The sequence below is a fragment of the Aquarana catesbeiana genome, linkage group LG01 (genome assembly GCF_042186555.1).
Source record: "Aquarana catesbeiana isolate 2022-GZ linkage group LG01, ASM4218655v1, whole genome shotgun sequence".
Lineage (NCBI taxonomy): Eukaryota > Metazoa > Chordata > Amphibia > Anura > Ranidae > Aquarana > Aquarana catesbeiana.
The window spans coordinates 671,605,917-671,631,095 of record NC_133324.1 but is presented as its reverse complement, the minus strand read 5'-3'; the positions used below and the strand labels follow the sequence as shown (position 1 = coordinate 671,631,095).

Below are 25,179 nucleotides of genomic sequence, written 5' to 3'. Positions count from 1 at the left end.
AAATTTTCATCCCCATTATCCCATCCATAATGGATTAGAAATTAAACCTTCTTTCTTTTTTATATCCACAGATTCCTTGTATGGGAATTCTGGTGCAATTCAGCGTTCAATAACCTCTTGTTATCTCCCCAAGGATCCTTTCCTTAAAGTCTGAGCACCTTTTATCCACCCCCTATACTAATGACTGCCAAACATTCAATGAAAAAAAAAAGGAGCAATGAGTGATCCCAATACACATGTTTGTCTGGCCTCTCCTCTCCCCTAAATACAAGGCAGAGGCAGCAGCCAGGGGTTATTTGTCTGCACACACTGCCACATGGCACCCACACTTACCAAAGTCCACCAGTGACTGTACAAAGGGCTGGAAATGGGATCAGATCAGGTTTTTAGTGCTGGGAAATAACCGTGCATGGAATAATGGTCTGCGGGATGAATTACACAGAGCTGGGGACATCACAAGATCGGTTTGTATTATGGAAACCAACACACACACACACTATTGTCACTCTACTATCTCTCTTACATTTATGCAAACTGCTGCTTCTGCTATCTATAGACATTCAATTACATTTTCCTGTCTACATACATACCAGTGTGTACTTCTAAAATACTTTTGCAAATGCTTAAGCATGCCAATAGTTGTACAAAACGATCTGCTAAAAGGCACACTGCAAAACCAGCAACTGGTTTACTAAACACAATTCATTATTGTTAGAATACGATATTTTGGAATTGTCAAATTCTCTTGTATAGTATTTTAAATTGAATAATAATAATAAATAATAAAGAAAACACTTTATTTAGGATACCTAATGATTGTGTAATTTCAGGGCACACACATGTATAATTGTGTAATTCTAAGAACACACATACATATGTATAATTGTCTAATTCTAAGGACACACACATGTATAATTGTGTAATTCTAAGAACACACATACATATGTATAATTGTCTAATTCTAAGGACACACATTACTTATGTATTGTGTAGTTCTGAGGGGGCACACACACACACATACATATGTACGATTGTGTAATTTTAAGGACACACATGTATGATTGTGTAATTCTAAGGACACACACACATGTTACTTATGTATGTTTGTGTAATTCTTAAGGACACACACATATTACTTATGTATTGTGAAATTCTAAGGGGGCACACACATACTTATGTATGATTGTGTAATTCTAAGGCCACGCACACACATATTACTTATGTATTGTGTAGTTCTAAGGGGGCACCCACACCGACATATGTATGATTGTGTAATTCTAAGGACACACACACACATACACAAACACACACATAAATGTACATAGAACTATTTCATTAGACTACATGGAGACCTTTTCTTTCCCAAAGAGGTAAGTTTATTGTTAAAGCGGCATCGTTTCTTTCTTTTTTTTTTTCTTTTGTTGCCAAATATTTTAACAATACATTAAAATTCATTTTACAACGGGATTGTTAACTGATATGTCAACCAGCTTTACGGAAATCCGACAAATAAATAATTACATGAGTAGATGCACAAGTCCAGCGTTTGCGTTGAATGCGGGGGACACACGTGTACAAGGTGAGGTCGGGGATTGGGGGGCTTTAGGGAGCATTTATTGTACATTTTTTTGTGCTTTGATTTGTTTTATTTTGGAACATGTACCTAGAGGGAAGAAAGGCGACTTTTACCCCAGGAGACAAAAAACGGGTTATGCCTCCACATATTTACTTGAAATAATAATATTATTAATATATAAAAAAAATGCACGTACAATTTTGCTTTTTTTTCTGTTCCAGAGCACCCAGCGGAGGTACTATTCTATAGTGATGCACACAATGGATAAAGTCAGGGATTTACTATGTACATGACCCCCCCCCCCCCTTCCCATTCAGAGGCAAGTTTGAATTTGGCTCCCTTTTTGCATGCTTTTTGTTAAAGTCCGGTGTATATTAACACTGTAAAGTTATGACCAACAACTGCATTTTATAAAATTAATTTGACATTTCAATATATACATCCTTTCAGTCCTTTCCTGTTTTCTTTTAACAATGCTAAAAAAATTACAAGCTTATAGTAACTTTTTAAAATGTAATATCCAGTCAAATGTGTCCAAATATATTGGATTTATCAGTGTCCTGTGACTGATACTAAGAAGTGGCTGTAGGCCATCCCTTGAAAACAAGACACATTTCATTTATTTTTTTGCATTTTGTTTTCCTTTCGGTTCCTCCCATTTTAGAGTCCAGATAGGTAAAGTCTTTGTAGAAAGGATGGTTCCCATAAGGTATATTTACACATGCACATTGTATAGATATCAGACAGGTCTGTCCACAGCATACTGACACGCACTGAGATTTGATCCTGGGTTCTGAACACTAGCATATCCAAAACTAGAGTGCTGTTTGGCTTTGAGTCTAAGGCTTGCCAAGCTGGAGTTACATGTGTCTCTGTAGACATAGGGGGGTGTTGGTGGGGCATAGGGGCAGGCTGACGTTGGCACTGCTGAATTCAGAGAAGGGTTGCTCAAGTTGTTCAGATTATTCAAGCTGTTGAGGCTAGAACCTGGCACCCCAGTGACTGCAGAAGGCACCATACTGGAGGACATGCTCATGGAGGATATAGAGTTGGGTGAGGAGAACATGCTCTGTGAGGACAAGGGGTTGACGTTCATGGAGTTGAAGAAAGGAAAGCTCTTGGTGGAGAGAGAAGCTGAAGTCAACCCTTTGGCTGCCCAGTTGTTGTAGGAGTAGCCAGGGTACATGTCGTCGTAAGGTTGCATGAGCCCATTGAATTGAGGACCAAAGCCATTCTTACACAGCTCAGCCTGCTGGTTCCTCTCTCTCTTTCTCCATTTAGCTCTACGGTTCTTGAACCAAACCTGCAAGCAAAAAGAAAAAAAAAATCAGGTCAGCAGGGTCACATACATGCAACACCCAAGACTCGTGCAAAACATGGACCATCTGCATGCTGATACACAGAACTGCCACCCGTATTAGATCACAGGACATAAAAATCTGTCACACTACTCATGTTGCTGTGTGACAGCAGAGCTACAGGTCACTGTGAGAGGCCTTCTCATAAATCAGAACAGCATATGAAGATGATCAGACCTACCATTCAATAAACCGAGCACATCAATGTACAAAATGAGCTTTCATTTCAACCAATGTGCACCTCCATCAAACCCTGCACTAATGCCAAGATATATCTGTATATTGAGATCAGAACAAGAGCAGCTGACCAATGATCTTCCGACCTGGCATTACCCATCCTGATGGTCGATACATCTGTTGTGGTCGCATCAATCCATGGTCAGATTGTTATACCATATTGGGGGGACCGATTACAATATAGGACCAGGCATGACCATAAACAAATCATATAATTAAAATACAAAATATAGGACTTTCCTTGAACCTGATGGGGCACTTGAAATGGATACAAACTAGAGGAAAATAATTGGGCTGATTTACTAAAGGAGTTGAGAATCTTCACACAACTTGTGTAAATATTCACTTCAGTTATCCAATCGTGTGAACAGCAAATTCCAATTTACTTATTTCATCTGCACATGATTGCTCAATTGGAGGGAATATTCACATAATTCATCCTGTGAAGGCTCTTTAGTAAATTAGCCCAAGTATGTTAGCAAATCTGCCTCTAAAATGAACATATCACATAGCTCTTTAGTGAATCTGCCCAAGTATGTTAGCAAATCTGCCTCTAAAATGAACAGATCAGTGAATCTGCCCAAGTATGTTAGAAAATCTCCCTCTAAATCTAAACATCATAGAATGTTATATAGATACTGGCCGATTAATTCTAGTTTATCTGTACTTGGTTGCTTAATTGAAGTAAATAGTTACATAATTTATTGTCTTAAAAATATCAACTCCTTTAGTAAATGAGTCCAAGTATGTTAAATCTGTCTCTAAAAATCCACATACCATAGAAAAGTATATAGATGATGGCCGATTAATTCCAGTTTATCTGTACACGGTTGCATAATTGAAGTGAATATTCACACAATTTATCCCGTGAAGATTCTCAGCTCCTTAGTAAATTAGCCCAAATATGTTAGTAAATCTGCGTCAAAGTGAAAATATCACAGAGTTTATAGATACTGGACGCTTCTTTCGGTTTACTTATTTCATCTGCACATGGTTGGATAATTGAATTGAACATAAACAATGCATTGCATGAAAATTCCCAACTTATTTAGTAAATCAGCCCAAGTATGTTAGCAAATCTGCCTCATTAGTTACCATGCCATATTGAGTTTATAGATACTGGACGTTCCTTTCGGTTTCCTTATTTTACCTGCACATGGTTGGTTAATTGAATATACACAATTTATTGCATGGAAATTCTCAACTTATTGCTCACGTTGCAAATCTGCCTCCAATTCAGCGCATCACATAACATAAAGGTATTGAGCGCTCATTTCTAGGACAAGTTTTGCAAGCCGCCCCCCCCCCCCCCCACTCCAAAAAAAAAAGAAAAGCCTACAGACAGCACGATATCAGTGGCCTTTGATGAAAATTACTTTAGTAGTAAATCATTAGTAAATCCTCTCTATTACTGTAGTCACACAGCTTATTTACTAAAATGTTAGTCTTTCGTGATCATGGGCATTTTTTTGTTTAATTTTTTGTATGTGATTGGGGATTTGATGCAAAAACAAGCTCAGAATAATGTTGCAGTAAAAATCATACCCACAATGTACCCCCCTCTTGGCACAAGCCTCACATTAGAAATAAAATGTCTCCCTGCAAAATAAAACTATGTTCTGTGTAAAGAGAACCGACAGCACCAGCCTCGGAGAGTCGTTATTCAAGTGAATATTAGAACAAATGTTTGCTGTAAAAGCTCCAGAGGGTTTCTCCTTTGCTAATGTGCACAACTTCTGACCCAACTGACTCTCTGCAAATGCATGGAGCTGAATGAGATCTCTGATCTCTGCCTGTAGACAATAGAGGAGCGTGGATCAATGTGCAATCCACATCCTGGGTGTCTGAATTGTCCTGCCGACACAGATTGTGGATTGGAGAAGTCTATGAGTCTAGCCTGTTTACACACATCATGTTATACATTACAGATCGCTGTTAACTGTACCATTAATCCCTGGCACTCCATTGACAAGAACCACATTAGGCAACCTTTTAAGGATTCCCAAACGTTGCTAATTTGAGTTGAAGGGATATCAACGACCCACCTAGATAATTCCTGATTTCAATCTACTAAGCAAATGCCTAACAAACAGATAAAGCCACATACTACAAAAACAGAGATAATTTACTAAAAGGGGATTGCTTTGGAAAATATTCACTCTGCAAAATAATGTCCAAGGCTTTGCTTAATTAAATTCTCAAGCAGGATCATTTTTGGCCAAGATTGGATAACTGATGTTGGCTTAATTGACATTTATTTTTTTTTAAATTAATGTTGTAGTATCATCCGCCTATAATAACCCTGCAAACCTATGGGGTTGATTTATCAAAACTGGAGAGTGCAAAATCTGGTGTCAGCTGTGCAGGGTAGCCAATCAGCTTCTAACTTCAGCTTGTTTCATTAAACTATGGAAGCTGATTGGTTCCTATGCAGGGCTGCACCAGATTTTGCACTCTTAGTAAATCAACCCCTATTTGCTTTAATTTCTGTTGTAGTAGAAATCACCAACATTATATTATTATATCATAATATATATATATATATATATATATATATATATATATAAAAAATATATATATATATATATATAGATATATATATATATATATATATATAGATATATATATATATATCTATATATATATATATATATATATAGAGAGAGAGAGAGAGAGAGAGAGAGAGAGATCATATTGTATTGGCTGAATATTTCCCCATCGATATTTTTGTGTTACTTTTTATAATTTTAAAGTGAAGCCGCCATTATTATTTTGCACAGGTTTTTTTCGTGAATTCCTTTATTGCACCATAAACGATCTGTATAATCTTTATGGGACATGTATTATGGTAGGCCTTGAGGAAGGTTACTTTTCATATTGTTTCCAAACTTTACAACGATTGCTATGTTAATATTTGCTGCTACTTTGCCCCCTGAACACAAATGACTTCACCAAAAAAAAAAAAAGTTTGGCCACCTTGTGTTCAAGGCTGTTTTTTTAAAGATGTAAAGTCGAGTTTGAAGTGCTATAAATCTTATCTTCCCCCCAAAGCCAGAGATTATGGGCAAGTCCCATGTTGGGTTTGCTCAGCAAGCTCTTGAAATCAGTCTAAAGTATTAATGGGACAGACATATATTGATATTTCTCTTCCTTTGAACGTGTGTAAGATTACAAATATCAGTTTTAAGCAGTAAAATTCCCATATGGTGAAAGCAATCCAGCCGTTCTCGCCCCAAGAGACAACTTAAAGGCATTTAAAAATATCCGAATCCCACATCATTATGAAGTGCAATCCTGCTCCCCGCACAGATGTTTCCGAGCGCTTTAATTACTTCTATATACCGTATACAGCACATTATAGACAGCCAGCCTAGCCTGCTACAACACCGGCTTTATTTTATATCCTGAGCTGGTCATTACCTATATTTATGGCATATTACTACACATGATTACATATTTTACTGCCTTCAAAAGAGAAATTTAAACCTCATGAATAGAGTGCTAAAATAACTAGAAGGCACTAGGAAAATATTACATCCACTGAAGTAGCTTTTATTAAATTCAGGCGTATCAAATGCAGCTGAAAATATTGCACTTTGTTTTCATGCTGCAAACAATAATATATTATGTGTATATATATATATATATATATATATATATATATATATATATATATATATATATATATATATATATATATATATATATAAAAAACACACACACATGTTTGTATTTACACACACACACATATATGTCATTGTGTGTGTTTATTCTGTTAAATACATATATAATTACAAATGAAATATAATATAATATTTATATATATATATATATATATACACACACATATACAGAGAGAGAGAAATTTATCTATCTATCTATCTACTATCTATCTATAGATATGTAGCAAAGCAAAGATATAAGATTTGCTGCTGCATATACACACACATATATAATTACATACAATGACATGTATTTGTGTGTAGTAAATACATATTTTAACAAATAAAAGATTAAAAGTGTGTGTATATATATATATATTACAAAAACATATTTATGTGTGAACACACACATATATATATATATACACACACACACAAGTATAGCACACCTTTTATCTTTTCTACATATCTATTATACACAAAAATATAAGTCATTGCATTGTATATATCTAATATCTTTGATTTGCTTCTTTTATAATGCGCATGGCATTGGGGGGATATACACTCACATGCTCTGTATATTCTATATTATTTCCTAGCGGGAATTGCAAAAAAAAAAAAAAAAAATAAGGTTTTGGTTCCTTCTGATCAGGAGAAGCGCCTGAGCAAAGTATAGATCCCACAAGTAGTCCTTACCCTGACTCTGGCCTCGGTGAGGTTGGTCCACACTGCGATCTCCTCCCTGGTGGACATGTCAGGGTAGCGGTTCCTCTGGAAGGTGGCCTCTAGCTCCTGCAGCTGTTGGCTGGTGAAATGTGTCCTCTGTCTCCTCTGCCTCTTCTTCTTGGAAGGGTCATCAGTGCTGGCATCGTCATTTTTACTTTGGTGATTTTTCTCTTTATCTGCAGACATAGACAGCACATGTGACATAGTGGTTATCATTGCAGTCCCAGTGGTAGAAGAGCGGTGCAAATACAAATGTGAATTAAAGCAAACAGCAGCTAATGAGATTTGCCCTCTTGGCCTGGTGTGGCACCCAGAGGGTTCTCCTACAAATCCTGCAAATCCCCCATAGCTGTGATTAGGAGCCCCTGGATCCCGGACCGGGGCACAATTGCTACAGCGATTTCTGAAAACAACCTGCTCTGATCACAAAGGTTTGCTTGGATAAATAAACAGCATTGTGCCTGAATATTGCAGGTGCAGTTAGAGATGGCCCTGGTGTCAGCGAGCAGAGTCACACAAGGATCATGGCAGCCTCATTCTGCACTGGAGTCATTATGATGTGTTTATTGCGCCCAGGTAATCCTTACTAATTTATTTCAGCCAATTATCTGCACTGCTGCAAGTTTCCCCCCTTCTCCTCCTCTAAGCAGTATCTATTCGGAGTCAGATCCCCAGGGAGCTGTAAGGCACTGAGAATTTAGTTAGCCATTTTTTAAAGCGGTATTGACCCCCCCCCCCCCCAAAAAAACCCCAACAAAACAAAACAAAATGCAATATGTTTCATCTCAACAACCATTAGATGTGGTGGCTGCATTTGTTTTATTCTTTCTTTCTTTCTGTTCACCTGGTGATCTGACCAGTAACACATTAGGGTATTGAATGGAGGAGCAAGGGAGACAACTTTGGACAGCAGCATGGTCAATCTTGAGAGAGGGTAGAGTTATATGCATTAGCAGATTTAAGGATTAAGATGGACTTACCTAACAAGCCAAACTCCAGATAACACTTTTTAAAGCACTTTCAGCACATTGGGATTGATTTACTAAAACCGGAGAGTGCAAAACCAGCTTCCTTTTTTTTTTTTTGTCAAAGTTTAAGCTGAAGTTAGAAGCTGGTTGGCTACCATGCACAGCTGCACCAGATTTTAGTAAATCAATCCTACAGGTTTTTTTTTTTGGTAAAATTATTATTATACAGGATTTATATAGCGCCAACAGTTTACGCAGCGCTTAAAAAAGGAGACAGTCCAGTTACATACATAAAATACAAGAGGGTTAAGAGAGACCTGCTCAAAATGAAGAGGGGCCTGCTCAAAAGAGCTAACAATAAGGTGGGGCGAGTGGTACAAAAGGTTATAACGATTTAACATAAATGAATAAAAGCTGGCTATTGTAAGCACCAATGTCAGTGCTAAATGGTTTGTCTCAAACCTCTAACTGTCACCTTTTGCTGGACAGCTTGATCTGTTAAAGAAGTAAAATATTACTGACCAGATCACCAGGTTAATTTTTTTTTTTTTTTTTAAATCTAAAACTAATCAATATAACCTTCACATCTAGCTAATTAATATAACCTTCACATCTAAGAATTGATAATATTATACATTTTTGTTTTGGGGTTTAATACTGCTTTAAGACAAGATCTAGTAATGAAAGTCATGTATTAATACTGATCAGACTGCAGTGATGGAGTTGGGTGCTGCAGACTTTTGATGCCTACAATATCCAATCAGTGAATCAGAATAATAATATTTATAATAGTAATAAGCATAGTAATAATTTAATATTCATAATAATAGTAGTAGTAATAACAATAATTAAAAATCAGACTGCAGTGATGGAGTTGGATGCTGCAAACTTTTGATGCCTTCAATATCCAATCAGTGAATCATAATAATAATATTCATAATAGTAATAAGCATAATAATAATATAATATTCATAATAATAGTAGTAGTAGTAATAAAAATAAATCAATCTTCCAAGCTCATTGGGGGGAGCACAGGCTATAAGGACCATTGCTATGTTGGTAAACCAGGCCAATATTTCAAAGTAAAATGTATCACAGACACATAATCAGACCCCAGTGGTACAGATTTTTCGTATATTTCTGCTATAATAAAAATGGCCATTACTCCCAAGCATAGGCTAGGGCTGTGTGTGGTCGGGGGCCGACTCTTACCTGCAGCCTCAGGACTGGAGGTGTCTGATATGGTATGGACCTCCAACCTTTGCTTACACTCCACCGAGCGCTGCCCCAGGGAGGAAGCCATGGAGACTAGGGTCACCGCCTGAGGATGATGATGATGGTGGTGATGATGATGGGAAGAGGCTGAAGCCAGCTTACTCCCGCTCAAAGGATCCAAATGTAAAGGGTCTTTCATAGAGTTCATCGATAAAGTGTGTATTACTGAGGACACTTCCAATATTAAAAAAAAAATATCCAAGTCAGAAAAGTTAAAAAAATAAATAAAAGTGAAAATAACAAAAAAAAAAAATCTCTTTTGCAGCTTGCAATGAAATTCAATTCCACTGTGTGTCCGACTGGTGGCACCACAATCTAGCGGCGACTGGTGCACAGGCTTTGGTGGAATAGTTTCAGCAAGTCACTTGTTAAGTGCAAGGCTTAAGGAGCCTTACTTTTAAGTCGTGCTGAGTCCACTACAGTCATTAGGCTCCTATTATTTTCTGCTGCAGGAAGCACTGGGCATCAGACATCATACAGCTGGGCACAGACCTGTACACTGGGAGAGGCTGCTCCCCTTCCCTGCTCACAGCTGCACTTTCACAAATGACAATGGAGATTCGGCCAAGGCTCAGTCGCTTCCCTGTTTGACTAACATCTTAAAACCAGAGATTTGTCCTACCCAGAGGTGTGACGTCAGCTCCCAGCTCCCCCTCTCCCCTGCCTCGCACACCCAACGCTGCGCGTCTCGGCCAATCACAGGCCTCCCTGTCTCGCTGCACATTGACACATGCCCAATGGACGGAGCTACCGTAATTATAGACACCAATCCGCACTGGAGCGGGGCGGGGCGGGCCTGCAGAGCATGATTTCTTCATACAGGATTGTCAAGAAGAGGCGATTCCTGCATCCAGCCTGAGCCAAGATAAGGCGAGCAACCCGGAGCAAGACAGGACCTTCCAGGCACTTACCACGGCACATCACTTACTGTATATACAATTAAAGGATAGCTCATTGTATGCAAGTCAGTGCAAAAGTCCTGCAGGTTAAAAAAAATAGCACACCATCAATAGTCAACCTGTGTTAGCTGTATATAGCCAGTCAGGTTGGGGGGATGAAAAATAAATACATGAATTGGAGGGTAATACTGGAGGAGTCATTGCAAGTGATATATATAGAGATAGATAGATATTATATAGATATATCTATATCTATAGATATATCTATAGATATATATATATAATATATATATATATATATATATATATATATATATATATATTGCAATCAGTGATGCAATTGTCATATGTGTAATGCAATCTATCAATATCTATCTATCTATCTATCTATCTATCTATCTAACTCCATATCTCTCTCTCTCTCTCTATATATATATATACTGGTTTGTACAGTCTCAAATTTTTTATCTTATACATAAGAGGAAATTATTAGCTGAAATCAAAAAATCTATCTATCTATCTATCTATCTATCTATCTATCTATCTATCTATCTATCTATCTATCTATCCTCTATCTATCGATCGATCCATCTATCCATCTATCTCCATATATATCTCTATATATACTGGTTTATACAGTCTCAATTTTTTTTTTATCCTATACATAAGAGTTTATTAGCTGAAATCAATAATTCTATCATCTATCTATCTATCTATCTATCTATCTATCTATCTATCTATCTATCTATCTATTTATCCCCATACATACATGTTTTACTGTTTTACAGTCTCGGAATTTTTATCCAATACATAGGAGGTATTTATTAGCAGCAATCAATAATGCAATTGTCATATGTGTAATGCAAGTTATATATATTTTTTACAGTCTCTGATTTTTATCCCGTTTTTACGGTCTTTTCTTTTTATCCCATACATAACAGGGATTTATTAGCTGCAATCAATAATGCACGTGTCATATGTGTAATGCAAAATGACAAAATATATATATATATATATATACATATATATATATATATACAGACACACACATATATGTGTATATGTATATATATATATATATATATATATATATATATATATATATTTTTTTTTTTTTCCCCTCTCTTATTTTTTATCCCATACATAAGAGGGATTTATTAGCTGCAATCAATAATTCAATTGTCATGTGCAATGCAAATATATATATATATATATATATATATATATATATATATATATATATATATATATATATATATATATATTATCCCATACATAAGAGGGATTTATTAGCTGCAGTATTAATAGTGCCAAGTCATACAGTGTGCAATATATATGGAATACATACATAAGAGGGGTGCATCCCCATTTCAAAACCTCCAATACCTACTTTTCTCTATTTATGGTGCCATGGTAGCAAAATGTACCATAAATTAAGATATTAAACAGCCAGAACGTCAGCTAAAACGTTGGAATCTGATTGGGCCCCGATGGCTTAGGACCTGACCTTTTTCACAGTGGCTTTGTGTATTTCTGCAGTCATGCAAAGACGGTACAAAATTCCAGCATATCATATCTTATGACAATTTTATGCGTTTAGCTCTGGTGAGATGGGGTGGGGGGATATTTCCTATTTAATGCAGCGCAATTTTGGACTTTATTCCATGTATGTACATTGAATTCTACGGGAGTCTCCAGTCTTCGCTAAACAGGGCAATAAAAAACGGCTTTGTGACTTGTCTGCCATTCCTTGCCCCTCCCCCGACTTATAATTTGACATTGACAGGACCTGGAAAAAAGTATTGAAATGAAGATCTTCATCAAGACAGATGTCAAAATTATTAAAGGAGACACCAGGCCATTCTACTGTCTGTCTGTCTATCTATCTATCTATCTATCTATCTATCTATCTATCTATCTATCTATCTATCTATCTATCTATCTATCTATCTATCTATCTCTTCTATGACCCACCCATCTGTCCTCCCATCCACTGCTCTTTATCAGTCGGAGAATGAGAAATAAAATCACCTTAGATTAATCTGGATTGTGTTCATTATCTGTTACTTAAATTCCCTGTTTTATCCATGAGATTTGGCACAAAAGCTCTCCAACCACCCAGTGCCTCGATAGAGACAATTCCCTTTCCATTTTGGAGTGTCTTTTAATCTGATAAGACTCTAATTTGCTTAAGTCTTTCAAATTGGGGGGTTTTAAACCTGTCCCAGCCGTTTTCTTATTGAATTCCCTTTAATTCTCAGGGATCATAAACTATACGTGCAAAGTAAATATTTCCCCTTTTCGCACTGCAGCTGATGACCTATAACAAAGTCAATATGAATTTGGATCAATCTTCGACTATTATTGTATTATGTATAGCTGTCCTTTGACATTAGCGACAGTCTAGGAAGGGTGGGCTGCTTCAGGGGAAGAGGAATGGAGGAGATGATTCGAGGAATTCATTGACAGCTCTTTTGTACATAGAGATATCACATAAACGGCCAATCTATCTCGGGGCTGCAAAGTGGACCACACACCTTCCTAATTATTATAAGATTTCCTTTAGATTTCCCAATAGCATACAGCTTGAAGGTCTACCTGATTGGATATAAATTGAAAATATTTTTCTAGATTATTGAAAATATTTGGTGGTGGTGGTGGTGGGGCTTCCACTAAACAGTTGGAAATCGTGCAGAAATTGCGCAATTAGATTGTAAGTTGCTGTGACCAGCTTTACAAACCTGTCAGTGCCTGAGCTACCTGCCTACCTACCTACATTGGAAGAAAATCTGATGCTAAGCTTCCCTGGCCAGGGCCAAGATCTGATTTTAGGACATCTATAGGCATCAATCCTATAATGTGCTGTGTAGGTAATGTGTAATATGGTGTGGGTGCTTTAGAAAAGTATCTATTATATTTTTAGTTTTGTTTTAAATATCAACCCGTTATCAGAGCTTTTATTATTATTATTATTATTTTTTTAATCCTAGAGACAATTGCAGAATGAGACAGGCCAATTTACTAAAGTAAAGTTCCAATCGACCAAGTAATTGCTCTTAGTAAATTTAGTATATTTAGTTTAGTAAATAAGGTGAAGCTGTGTTCAATTGAAATACCCAATCACATGGGGAGATAAAAAAAGAAATGAAAAAAAATGGCTTTTCTTGGATTGATTGAATGATAGAAGTGGTGAACGCAGCTTCACCTAAAGGCTCCATGCCCACTGGCGTTTACACAGCTGCACGATCCTTTAGTAAATCAGGCAACTAAAGAAACCTGAGACAAACAATGCTAAAACAAAAGTGCTGTGACTGTTTTCATTATTCCATGATGAAGGGGAATTTAGGTGGGCAACATTTTTACTCTGTATGATCTATCTATCTATCTATCTATCTATCTATCTATCTATCTATCTATCTATCTATCTATCTATCTAGATATATATATATATCTAGATATATATATATATATATATATATATATCTAGATATATATATATATATATATATATATATATATATATATATATATATATATATATATATATATATATATATATATATATATATATTTGCTCTGTCAGTGTACAGTAACTGTCAACTTAATAAATGACCTCTTACTAAATTGTAGCAGTATAGGTAGAGCATGAGTGCCCACTTGAACGTGACATAAGATAAAAGGTAAACCAGAAAGTAGTATTATAAGCTCAGTGGTAGCATATTTCATACCATCAAAAGGTGTCACATTGAATAAACAAACTCAAACAAATGTGAATACGTATAGCCAACTCTCATCTGCCCTGCCCTCCTCCATATACACAGACCTGGCAATGCCTGCGGGATTCATAATGACTATTACCATCTGAAATCCCTGCACATCATTCCATACAACAAGGCCTAGAAACCACACACTATTCACTATGGAAGTGTAACACCCGATATCTCATGTCATGGCATGTTATAGATCTGCCCTACTGAGTATATTACATTATCATGCCCTTTTTGGTGCCCACTTTTTAATGGGTGGAGTCAAATAACGAATGATAATAATAATAATCATAATCATAATAATAATCATCATCATCATCATGAATTCGTTTCTGCTTATAGACACCCTATAGACAAATTGCATTAATTAGGGTGTAATATCAATAATACATAAACACTAAATTCTAATCTATCTATCTATCTATCTATCTATCTATCTATCTATCTATCTATCTATCTATCTATCTATCTATCTGTCTATCTATCTATCTATCTATCTATCTATCTATCTATCTATCTATCTATCTATCTATCTATCTATCTATCTATCCATCTATCAGTGTGTGTGTGTGTTATTGTCAACATCAAATAGAAAAATGTCAATACTAAATATTATATAAATACAAATAGGTATTGCCTTCACCCATCATGTCCATTTTAAATTAAAATATAAATGATATTTTGTAAGTTTTTATGATATCGGGGAAAAAAATGCAGAACTGCAGTGGTGTAATAAACAACTTATACCTAAACAACAACATAAAAAAACTACTAATAAAACCTTACTTGAATGTGACCTATGATCCAAGTTTTGAAAATGATGGTAATAATAATAATAATAACACGCACACCGGGCTTAAAAATGCCAGTTCCCTTGGCAGAAAGAAAAACCGATCATATAGAGTGTTTTTGTACACAGTAGTTTAGCATTTTTTTCTGCCGGAAAGCTCCATTCAGAAACGCAAACCAGCAAGATTTTTTTTTTTTGTTAATATTATGCCTGTAATCGTCCTAATGTGTATGGACACATAGGACAACATGAGCAGACAAAACACAGCGATTTTCTGCAAGCGTGCACAAACATACCACACACCTAATTGTACCTGATTACTAATCACAAACCAATTAAAAGTCTATTACTTTGTGAGCTTTGCAATTAACAATGAGTACCTTTTCCAATAATGTCACAGGTGTGTTTATCCAATATCACGCCCAGATCTGCAAAGGTGGAACAAGTTTCTCCAAATAAATCAAAATATAGTTGAGCATTGGCAACATAGTAAAAAAAAAAAATATTGATGCAAACGAATATTGTTTAAATCAAAGTAATGAAAGAGGTCCTTTTAGTGACACAGGTGAAATGATGGCCATGAGCCATTTTAAATATCTATCTATCTATCTATCTATCTATCTATCTATCTATCTATCTATCTATCTAATTTTAGAGAAGCAGCTTTGGGGCTAACATATAACAATATAATTTTTTACACACTTAATTACACAGGTAGCTGTTAGCAGATGCTTCAGGTTAATGTACTGCCTGTTGCCCCTTGTAGCCCTTCCCTTGTAATTTCTACCGATTATTGGAGTAATATTGTCTGAATAGATAAATCGGAGCTGCTGGGGCCTCTGCTGTCTGATAACATTGTCTCTCCCTCTCTCACACAAGCCCGGATTACTGCCTATTCTCCTGGATGGAGAGCCATTAATTACCATTCAGTCAATATTAGGCAAAAGACAATGCTTTTTACATAGGATTAAGCAGACATCAGATTGTTCCATTAGTATATTCCTGCTCACGCCAACATCTTTCCTTATACATTCTCATTCCCTCGAGTCAGCCCAGCTACACTTGCATATATTATTGGTAAGCAGGGGGGAAAAAAAGAAGAAAACAGCTAGGAGAAAATGGTTTTCCAGAAAACACTAGTGCTGTCACATATCTGACCATGCTCCTAATTAAATCGACCTTAATTAATGTTGTTTGTTTTTTTTTTTCCAAGCCAGAAGTATTTAGCTTCTTCTTCTTCTTCAAAAAAAAAAAAAATAAAAAAATAACCAGACAAGAGAAATAATATATAAGAGTAGCAAAGAAAAAATAAAGAAGGGGTCTTTCTTGTAGCAACCAATCAGATTTCTATTCTGTTTTCCAAAACTGCACAAGAAACACGGCAGCTGCAATTTGATTGGCTGCGTTGGTTCACACTCTCCAGTCTCCTTTTCTCCTGGTTTTATATATAAATTATGACGAATGTTAGTTACATATCAATTAATAGAAATGCGCAATTAGCTTGTTTTTTAAATTTTATTTTATGTTTTTATTCTGAAAACATGCAGAGTTTTGCATGAATTTAATAATTTTAGTATAGTGTGTACATTTATTTCGATTTAAAATCTACAAGCAAGCAAAAATCAGTGTAATATCAAAGAAAAAAATAAATACATAAATAAAATATATGATTTTGAGAAAAAGAAATGCAACACATCGGAGAGTGTATTTATGACCAGACATACAAGGTATACATGTATCTCTGAAATACATTATGGTAGTTCTTATTGCAAGAGGATATAGAGGAGGGAAATATTATTAGGTCGGTGAATTCAATTTTGATAGGTCTTCCATCACAATTTGGAAAATTGCGATACACGCAATTGCAGGATTGAAGAATCTGTCCTGAGTGCCCCTTGCTCACTTATTTTTGCTCAATGATCTATTAATTATCATTATCAACACATTTATTTCCACAGCAACCAGTGGCGCTAATTATAAATCTGTGATCTTGTAATGCTGGATAAAGCACGTCCTGCAGAGCAATAATGACAGTTCACACAGAAGCAGACTGCAGTCAGAGCCAGCGCAATCAAGGAGGTTGGCACAGAGAGGGTTAAACGGATTTGACATGGACAAGTGTACATTGAAGCTGCGATTAATTGTATGTAACATTATTTACTGTAATTATCCTTCATCGTATTTCTTAAATAATAGGGGTGGACCTGTACTTTTAATTGCTGAGATGTAACCAAATATCCCTCAGGTTAAAAATACAGATACTGATCTCAGCTTATCTGGGTGGATAAGAAGATCCTATCTCATTTACTATACTGTACATTTTTACAGCTATGTGTCGGGTGTACTTATGCAGTAATCTCCTGCTTGTTCACTTTAAATAAGCAATCAGAATGAGGGAAAATGTAAAAAGAACATGGTAAATTAACCCCTAATTTAGACCTAAGAACCTGATCTATCTATCTATCTATCTATCTATCTATCTATCTATCTATCTATCTATCTATCTATCTATCTATCTATCTATCTATCTATCTATCTATTCTATCTATCTATCTACCTGTCTATCTATCTATCTATCTATCTATCTATCTATCTATCTATCTATCTATCTATCTATCTATCTATCTAGCTATCTATCTATCTATCTATCTATCTATCTATCTATTATAGATATAAAGAGAGAGAGAGAGATCACTAATCGATAAGATATAGATAGATAGATAGATAGATAGATAGATAGATAGATAGATAGATAGATAGATAATGGATAGATGAATAGATGGGAAGATAGATAGATAGATAGATAGATAGATAGATAGATAGATACATGGATATATAGTTTGATAGACAGATAACAGAGAAATAGATAGATAGATAGATAGATAGATAGATAGATAGATAGATAATAGGCGAGATTTGCTAAAACTGGTGCACACAGAATCTGGTGCAGCTGTGTATAATAACCAGTAAGCTTGTAGGTTTTATTGTCCAAACTTATTTGAACAAGCTGAAGTTAGAAGCTGGTTGCTATGAACAGCTGCACCAGGTTCTGTGTGCTCCAGTTTTAGTAAATACCCCCAATGGATAGATAGATAGATCAAATTCGGTTACAACATCATTGCCTGAAAGATATAGGGACATTTCCTCGTTTACCTAAAGCTATTACCTATGTCTGCCAGCAGAGTGCGCCATAGGATCATTTCTGGAGAAAGCCTGCTGACCCAAGTACAATAGTGGCTTCTATGCAGTGCCACTAAGTAAACTCTAGGTCAGTGATGCTGAAAGGGTCACTTTTTTTTTTTAAACTAAATCAGAGCAACCCACTCTCCTATACGATCATAGAGAGTGACTCTCTTTATACCCCTGTATATGATTTTAAACTGAACACATTCATGAGACTATCTCAACAAATATGACATTCTTGTGCCATCTGCATCCTCAGCCTCCAAAAATTGAAATTTCCAGAAGCTGCAGTTCTGCAAAAATGGTAAATATCAAGAAATCCACTGGCCCATTGTTATTACTATTATTTTTACAAAAAATAAATATTAGAAAATAGTAATAAAATAATAATAACCATCAGAGCTAGCAGGTTGCTGGGTTATATGACCCCATTTACAGGCTAGGTTACCTGCGTTATTAGGTATTCTATTTTACCCATTAGCATATCAGTATTATATATATATATATTATGAAGCCAATAATAAGATACCTTGATGGTAAGATTTTCCAGTTTTTGTAAAAGAAAAAAAAACATACAAAACCTAATAATAATGAGAGTTATTTTCCTTTCCAGCCGGTTGTAGGTCCTTGTAAGGCTAATTAAAATATCCTAGAAGCGATGCTTTGATGTCACCCGGCTCGCCAGTCCCATTGAGTCCCCATACAGCAGAGAAGTCCCCCCTGTTCATATCAGGTTCCCTTAGAGAAGAGGCTCTCCACTGCAAAGGGCTGAGCTGCACATTTCAGACAGAAAGGAGATTTAGACATGGGGCTTAGAGCAGGAGGGGGTGGGGGGGGGGGGGGACTGACCTCTGTCCCAGTCTGGGGGTCACCAGTTCCCAGTCTAACCCAAGTCTATGCAATTTCTCGCACTAATGGAACAAACGCTTCCAATTTCCTATTCAGATTTTACACAAAACTATACATAGAAATCTCGATTCTCCACGGTCACCTCTTCACATCCATACAATGAAAAAATGCTTCTTACCTAATTGGACACAGGTTGTCACCAGCTTGCGACAGTTAGACTCCATTTTCTTTGTTGCCTCTTAATCTGGAAAACATTGGGAAAGTAAGGGAAACCGTGATTTTCATGGATACCTCTAATTCACTGTAAATCAATCATTTCTTTCTTTCTTTCTTTCTTTCTTTCTTTCTTTCTTTCTTTCTTTCTTTCTTTCTTTCTTTCTTTCTTTCTTTCTTTCCTTCCATCCTTCATTCCTTCCTTCCTCCCTTCATTCCTTCCTTCCTTCCTTCCTCCCTTCCTTCCTTCCCTTTTCTTCCTTCCTTCCTTCCTTCCTTCCTTCCTTCCTTCCTTCCTTCCTTCCTTCCTTCCTTCCTTCCTTCCTTCCTTCCTTCCTTCCTTCCTTCCTTCCTTCCTTTCCTCCCCTCCCTTTCTTTCTCCCTTCCTCCATTCCTTTCTCTCTTCTTCCCTTCCTTCTCAGCTTAGTAATTATGCATCAAAGTATTTTTCTTTATTTTCATTCTCTCTTTCTTTTTTTCATTCTCTCTTTTCTTTCTTTCTTTCTTTCTTTCTTTCTTTCTTTCTTTCTTTCTTTCTTTCTTTCTTTCTTTCTTTCTTTCTTTCTTTCTTTCTTTCTTTCTTTCTTTCCTTTTCTACATGTGGCAGCTCAGTAATTATGCATCAATTTCTCTTTCTTTCTTTCTTTCTTTCTTTCTTTCTTTCTTTCTTTCTTTCTTTCTTTCTTTCTTTCTTTCTTTCTTTCTTTCTTTCTTTCTTTCTTTCTTTCTTTCTTTCCTACCTGTAATTCACTGTAAATCAATAATCTTTTTTTAAAATTATTATTATTATTATTATTATTATTATTATTTGTGTATATATGACAGCTCAATGATCATACATCTATAACTTATCATACAAAGCATAAACCAGAAATATTATGATATATTATGGCCAGATATCAGTGTGCAGCCCACCTCGGTAATTTTACAAGCTGTAGTTTTCATGTCTCATCATTAATTAACGCCATTACCTTCCAGGAAAACATTAGCTAATTATAGAAAGCGTTGGCTTGTCCATTACTCATTTGTTCAATAACATTTCAATTATTAAGGGTTCACCTAGGTTAGATATCAGCCTATAAGTGTCCAGTGAAAGCCATTTTTTCTGTTCTTTAAATACTGGGACAATAGAGATAACAAAAGCCATTGTGATACATACTCTGGGGCTAATTTAGTAGCAGGGCCCTAGTTTGGGTTCACTTCTAACAACCAATCAGGATCAGATATGCTTTTATTAGTCATCCAGACCCTGGTTGGGTACCAGAAGGTGACCACAGGCCACGAAAAAAAATGAGTCCTAAAATATTATTTATGTGTTTAGTAACAGAAAGACTACTTCTATCTTGGACTATAATCAATGTCCAAATGGAGATAAAGGGCAAATAAAACAGAAAGATTTCACCTTATCATATTTGATGGGAATAGGGGTTGATTTACTAAAACTGGAGAGTACAAATTCTGGTGCAGCTATGCATAGAAACCAATCAACTTCCAGTTTTTATCGCCAAAGCTTAATTAAACAAGCAGAAGTTGGAAGCTGATTGGCTACCATGCATAACTGCACCAGATTTTACACTCTCCAGTTTTAGTAAATCGACCCTAATATCTCTTTAGTCCATCAGCCCAGTGATGTTTGGTAGCACACAATGACAAGTTCCTCCCCATGATGTACACAGAAGCTGTTTGTGCTTTGTACATCAGTGTTAATTAGGACGAAGTCAGTGATTGCTCACTTGTGGTGTGAGAACAATTAATCAGAGTGTAATAGAGACTGTGAGCAGTAATCACTGTGCATACTCCTGACCCTCCCACCACCCCAGGAAGCAGTACTATGTTTACTATTTTCACGGATTTTTTTCCCTTTCTCTTTTCCAGTCTCTCCTGTGTTTTTTTTCCCAGGCTTGTGCCAAAGAGAAGCAGAAGTTTGGCTGCCCCATGAATGATTCTGCAGTAAAATCTCAGGATTAGTGCCTGATTGAGATGTCTGTTCCTGAGATATTACAAAATTCATTATCACAGCTCTCTACTAACTCGATATGAAGTAACACAGATGGGATTTTATTAGCCCAGGATTGGAATGTTTACTTATGATAATTTCGGGGGAAATTTGCATGTCATCATCTCGGTAATCTTTTTTTTTTTTCTTTTCTCCTTTTATGTCTGCATTGGCTGAATGATTACTTGATGTCTGGATTGATGCTTACCGCTGACTGGGAGCTGGGGCCTAATTATTACAAGAATCATTTTTAGATAACCTATGGTGGGGTCAGCACTTTTCACTTTCACACGTTCTCACTGATCTCCTTCTTACCTTGTCTCAAATATTACACATATTACTTTTTTTATAGTGTCACCATCACATAGTAGACTTCTCTGCTCTTAAGACCTGTAAGAGGCATTGTACTATTTTTACTGGGACTCTGTGACCACCACAAAATAACCTTCCTTGTTCTACTACCCTGTAAGTAATGTTGTACAATATTCATAGTACCTATCATAAAATAACCTTTTCTCTACGTATATCCTATTAAAAAAATATTGTACAATGTTTTAGTTACAGTGTGACCATTGCAATTTTCTGCTCTTGTGCCCTTACATGGTAGAATGTTGGTGTATCTATCCCAAAATAACTTTTTTTCTGCCAGGAAACAATGTATAGTATTTACTATAATTCTTACAGGGGGCCTATAACAAAGTGATCTTTTCTGGTTGTATATTTTGCAAGAAACATTAAAATGTTCACTATTAATTACAACTAGTCTTTTCTGCTGTTCTGTAAGAAGCAATGGGGGTTATTTACTAAAACTACATGGTGCAAAATCTGGTGCAGCTCAGCATAGAAACCAATCAGCTTCCAGGTTTTATTGTCAAAGCCTAATTGAGCAAGTTGAAGTTAGAAGCTGATTGGCTACCATGCCCAGCTGCACCAGATTCTGAGTGCACCCATTTTAGTAAATCTCCCCCATTGCACCACATTCACTATAATAGTGTATCTACCACAAAATATAATTTTCTGCTGCTGTGCCCTGTTAAGAAATATTGTACAATATTCACTGCCTGTCTATGGTATATGTATCACCACAAAATAACCCTTTCTGCTGCAGTGTCCTGTAAAAAATATTGTACAATATTCACTGTTAGTCTATAGTGTAGGTATCACAAAATATAATTTTCTGCTGCTGTGTCCTGTAATAAATATTATACAATATTCACTGTCAGTTTATAGTGTATGTATCACAAAATAACCTTTCTGCTGCTGTGTCCTGTAAAAAAATATTGTCCAATATTCACTGTTAGTCTTATAATGTATTTATAACTAAATAAGCTTTTCTGCTTAATAACATTGTACGATATTCACTGTTTGTCTTACAGTGTACCCTTTCACAAAAAGCCCTTTCTGTTGTTGTGTGCTGTAAGAAGCAAAGTACAATATTTACCATTTAGTCTCACATTGTGCATTTAACAAAATAATCTTTTTTTGTTTTTATGTTCTGTAAGAAAAATTGTACAATTTTCTGTGTTGCAAATAGTCTTTTCTCTAGTGTCCTATATGAAACATTGTATAATATTCATCGTTAGTGTATCTAACACAAAATAACTTTCTCTCCTCCTATGCCCTTTGAGAAAAATTGTACAGTATTTATTTTAGTGTGTGTATCTATCACAAAATAACCTCTCTCCTCCTATGTTCTTCAATAAAAATTGTACAGTATTTATTGTTAGTGTGTGTATCTATCACAAAATTACTTTTCTCCTCCTATGCCCTTCAAGAAAAATTGTACAGTATTTATTGTTAGTGTGTGTATCTATCACAAAATTACTTTTCTCCTCCTATGCTCTTCAAGAAAAATTGTACAGTATTTATTGTTAGTGTGTGTATCTATCACAAAATAACCTCTCTCCCCCTATGCCTTTCAAGAAAAAGTGTACATTATTTATTAGTAATGTGTGTATCTATCACAAAATAACGTTTCTCCTTCTATGCCCTTCAAGAAAAATTGTACAGTATTTATTGTTAGTGAGTGTATCTATCACAAAATAACGTTTCTCCTCCTATACCCTGTAAGAAACATTGTACAAAATCCCCATTAGTTTTAGTGTCAACATCACAAAAAATCCTTCCTTGCTCTTGTGTTCTGTAAGAAATATTGTACAATAGTCTATAGTGTACCTTTAACAAAATAACTTTTTTTCAGCTCTTGTGCCCTATAGAATATTTGTACAAAATCTTGGTCATAGCAGGTCATACAATACATGCATACTGTACATGATCCATGTATGGCCATACATACAATAGTGTAACAATCACAAAATAACCTTTTGTGCTCTTGTGTTTTGTTAGAAGCATTATACAATAGTTATAGTGTAATAATCACAAAGTAACTTTTTCTGCTTTGTGTCCTATTGGGCAGTATTCATTTTGCCTACTGAATTATTGTAACCTGGTGTAGGATCCTATACAGATTTGAAAATAATAATACAAATAAATACACCTTTTGTGCGTGTTTTTGTGTGCTTATAAATATCTATGTTCTAGGGAATATGAATAAGCAAAAACATACATAAAAACACAAAAAAGTAATTAAATTAACACACACGCACACATTTTTTTTCAAACTAGCTAGCACTAATTAATTTAATTATCCTTTGTGATTGTTCAACTATGATACATAACTGCAGTAATCACAGTGTATATTATATAATGAGCACAACGCTAAGTTGTGCCTAGTTTATTGCAGAGATATGAGATAAGATGGACACTTATTAAATGATTAACAGCTACTATAAAGCAGTAGGTGACTGATGCAGGGACTTGCAAAAAAAAAAAAAAAAAGAAATAATAAAAGTATACTAACAATTTTATAATATTATATTATCTCTAATATGCTCTATCGTCCAAATGAAAATTTTAAAATAATAATAATTTTCATAATAATAATAATAATAACGATAACAGCAACAGTGATTGAAATAAAATACAAAATAGTAATAATAATAATGTTATTTTTTATTATTACTGCTATTATTATTTTTAACAAACTATAATACTTATAATAGACTTATTATGATTATTAACACTATAACGTGACATCCATGAGATGACCTCCCCAGGAGGATGTTATTCTAGTGAAAGAGGAGTATATATTCCCACACAGATGTGTTTATGTTTCTATAGGTACCCTCACCTGTACAGATGACAGCAGACAAGGATCATACAGGTAGCTGCTTGTAATGTGTGAACAGTGTGACTTCACAGGATGGTAATAAGAAGACTTGCAGGCCTGTTTCCAGCACTGTGCCATTATGTTGTAAACACTTGTAGAAAACATGGGACCACCAAGCTCCTGCAGACCCTGCTACTCAATTTTAACTCGATTTCGTGTTTTAATATCCTTCCATGCTAGATACATAAATGCATCCATTGACATTCCTCCAGCCAGCTGCTGTTCAGCTTCCAGGCCATATAGGAAAACAGTCTCACTTTAGTCCTAATGCCCCTTTTTTTTTACACACTATAGACAAGCCTGCTGTATAAATGATGGTAAGACTTCAAGCAAGTTTTGAAACATTCCACTTGTGATGTGTGGAGAGGCAGAAGTGAATAATAAAAAAAAAGAAAGTGCGATATGTAATTTTATGTCTGGGCCACATTTAGCCATATTTCACACATATCAG

The 25,179-nt window shown here is 35.5% G+C and overlaps 1 protein-coding gene across 2 annotated transcripts in view; it reads right to left on the bottom strand.

The window, feature by feature from the left end:
* Positions 1-1,396: 1,396 nt before the first annotated feature.
* Positions 1,397-25,179, bottom strand: part of PITX2 (paired like homeodomain 2) — a 24,897-nt gene continuing 1,114 nt past the window's right edge. Inside the window, exons 2-4 of one of the 2 annotated variants that reach the window (XM_073602334.1) lie at positions 19,469-19,534; positions 7,530-7,735; positions 1,397-2,879 (exon numbers count right to left, since the gene is read on the bottom strand). In XM_073602334.1, the coding sequence (XP_073458435.1) occupies positions 2,316-2,879; positions 7,530-7,735; positions 19,469-19,514 (816 nt within the window). In that variant the 5' untranslated portion in view covers positions 19,515-19,534 and the 3' untranslated portion in view covers positions 1,397-2,315. Of the gene's footprint in view, positions 2,880-7,529; positions 7,736-9,739; positions 10,415-19,468; positions 19,535-25,179 lie in introns of those variants that run through there. The other variant, XM_073602324.1, reaches the window with a different exon arrangement.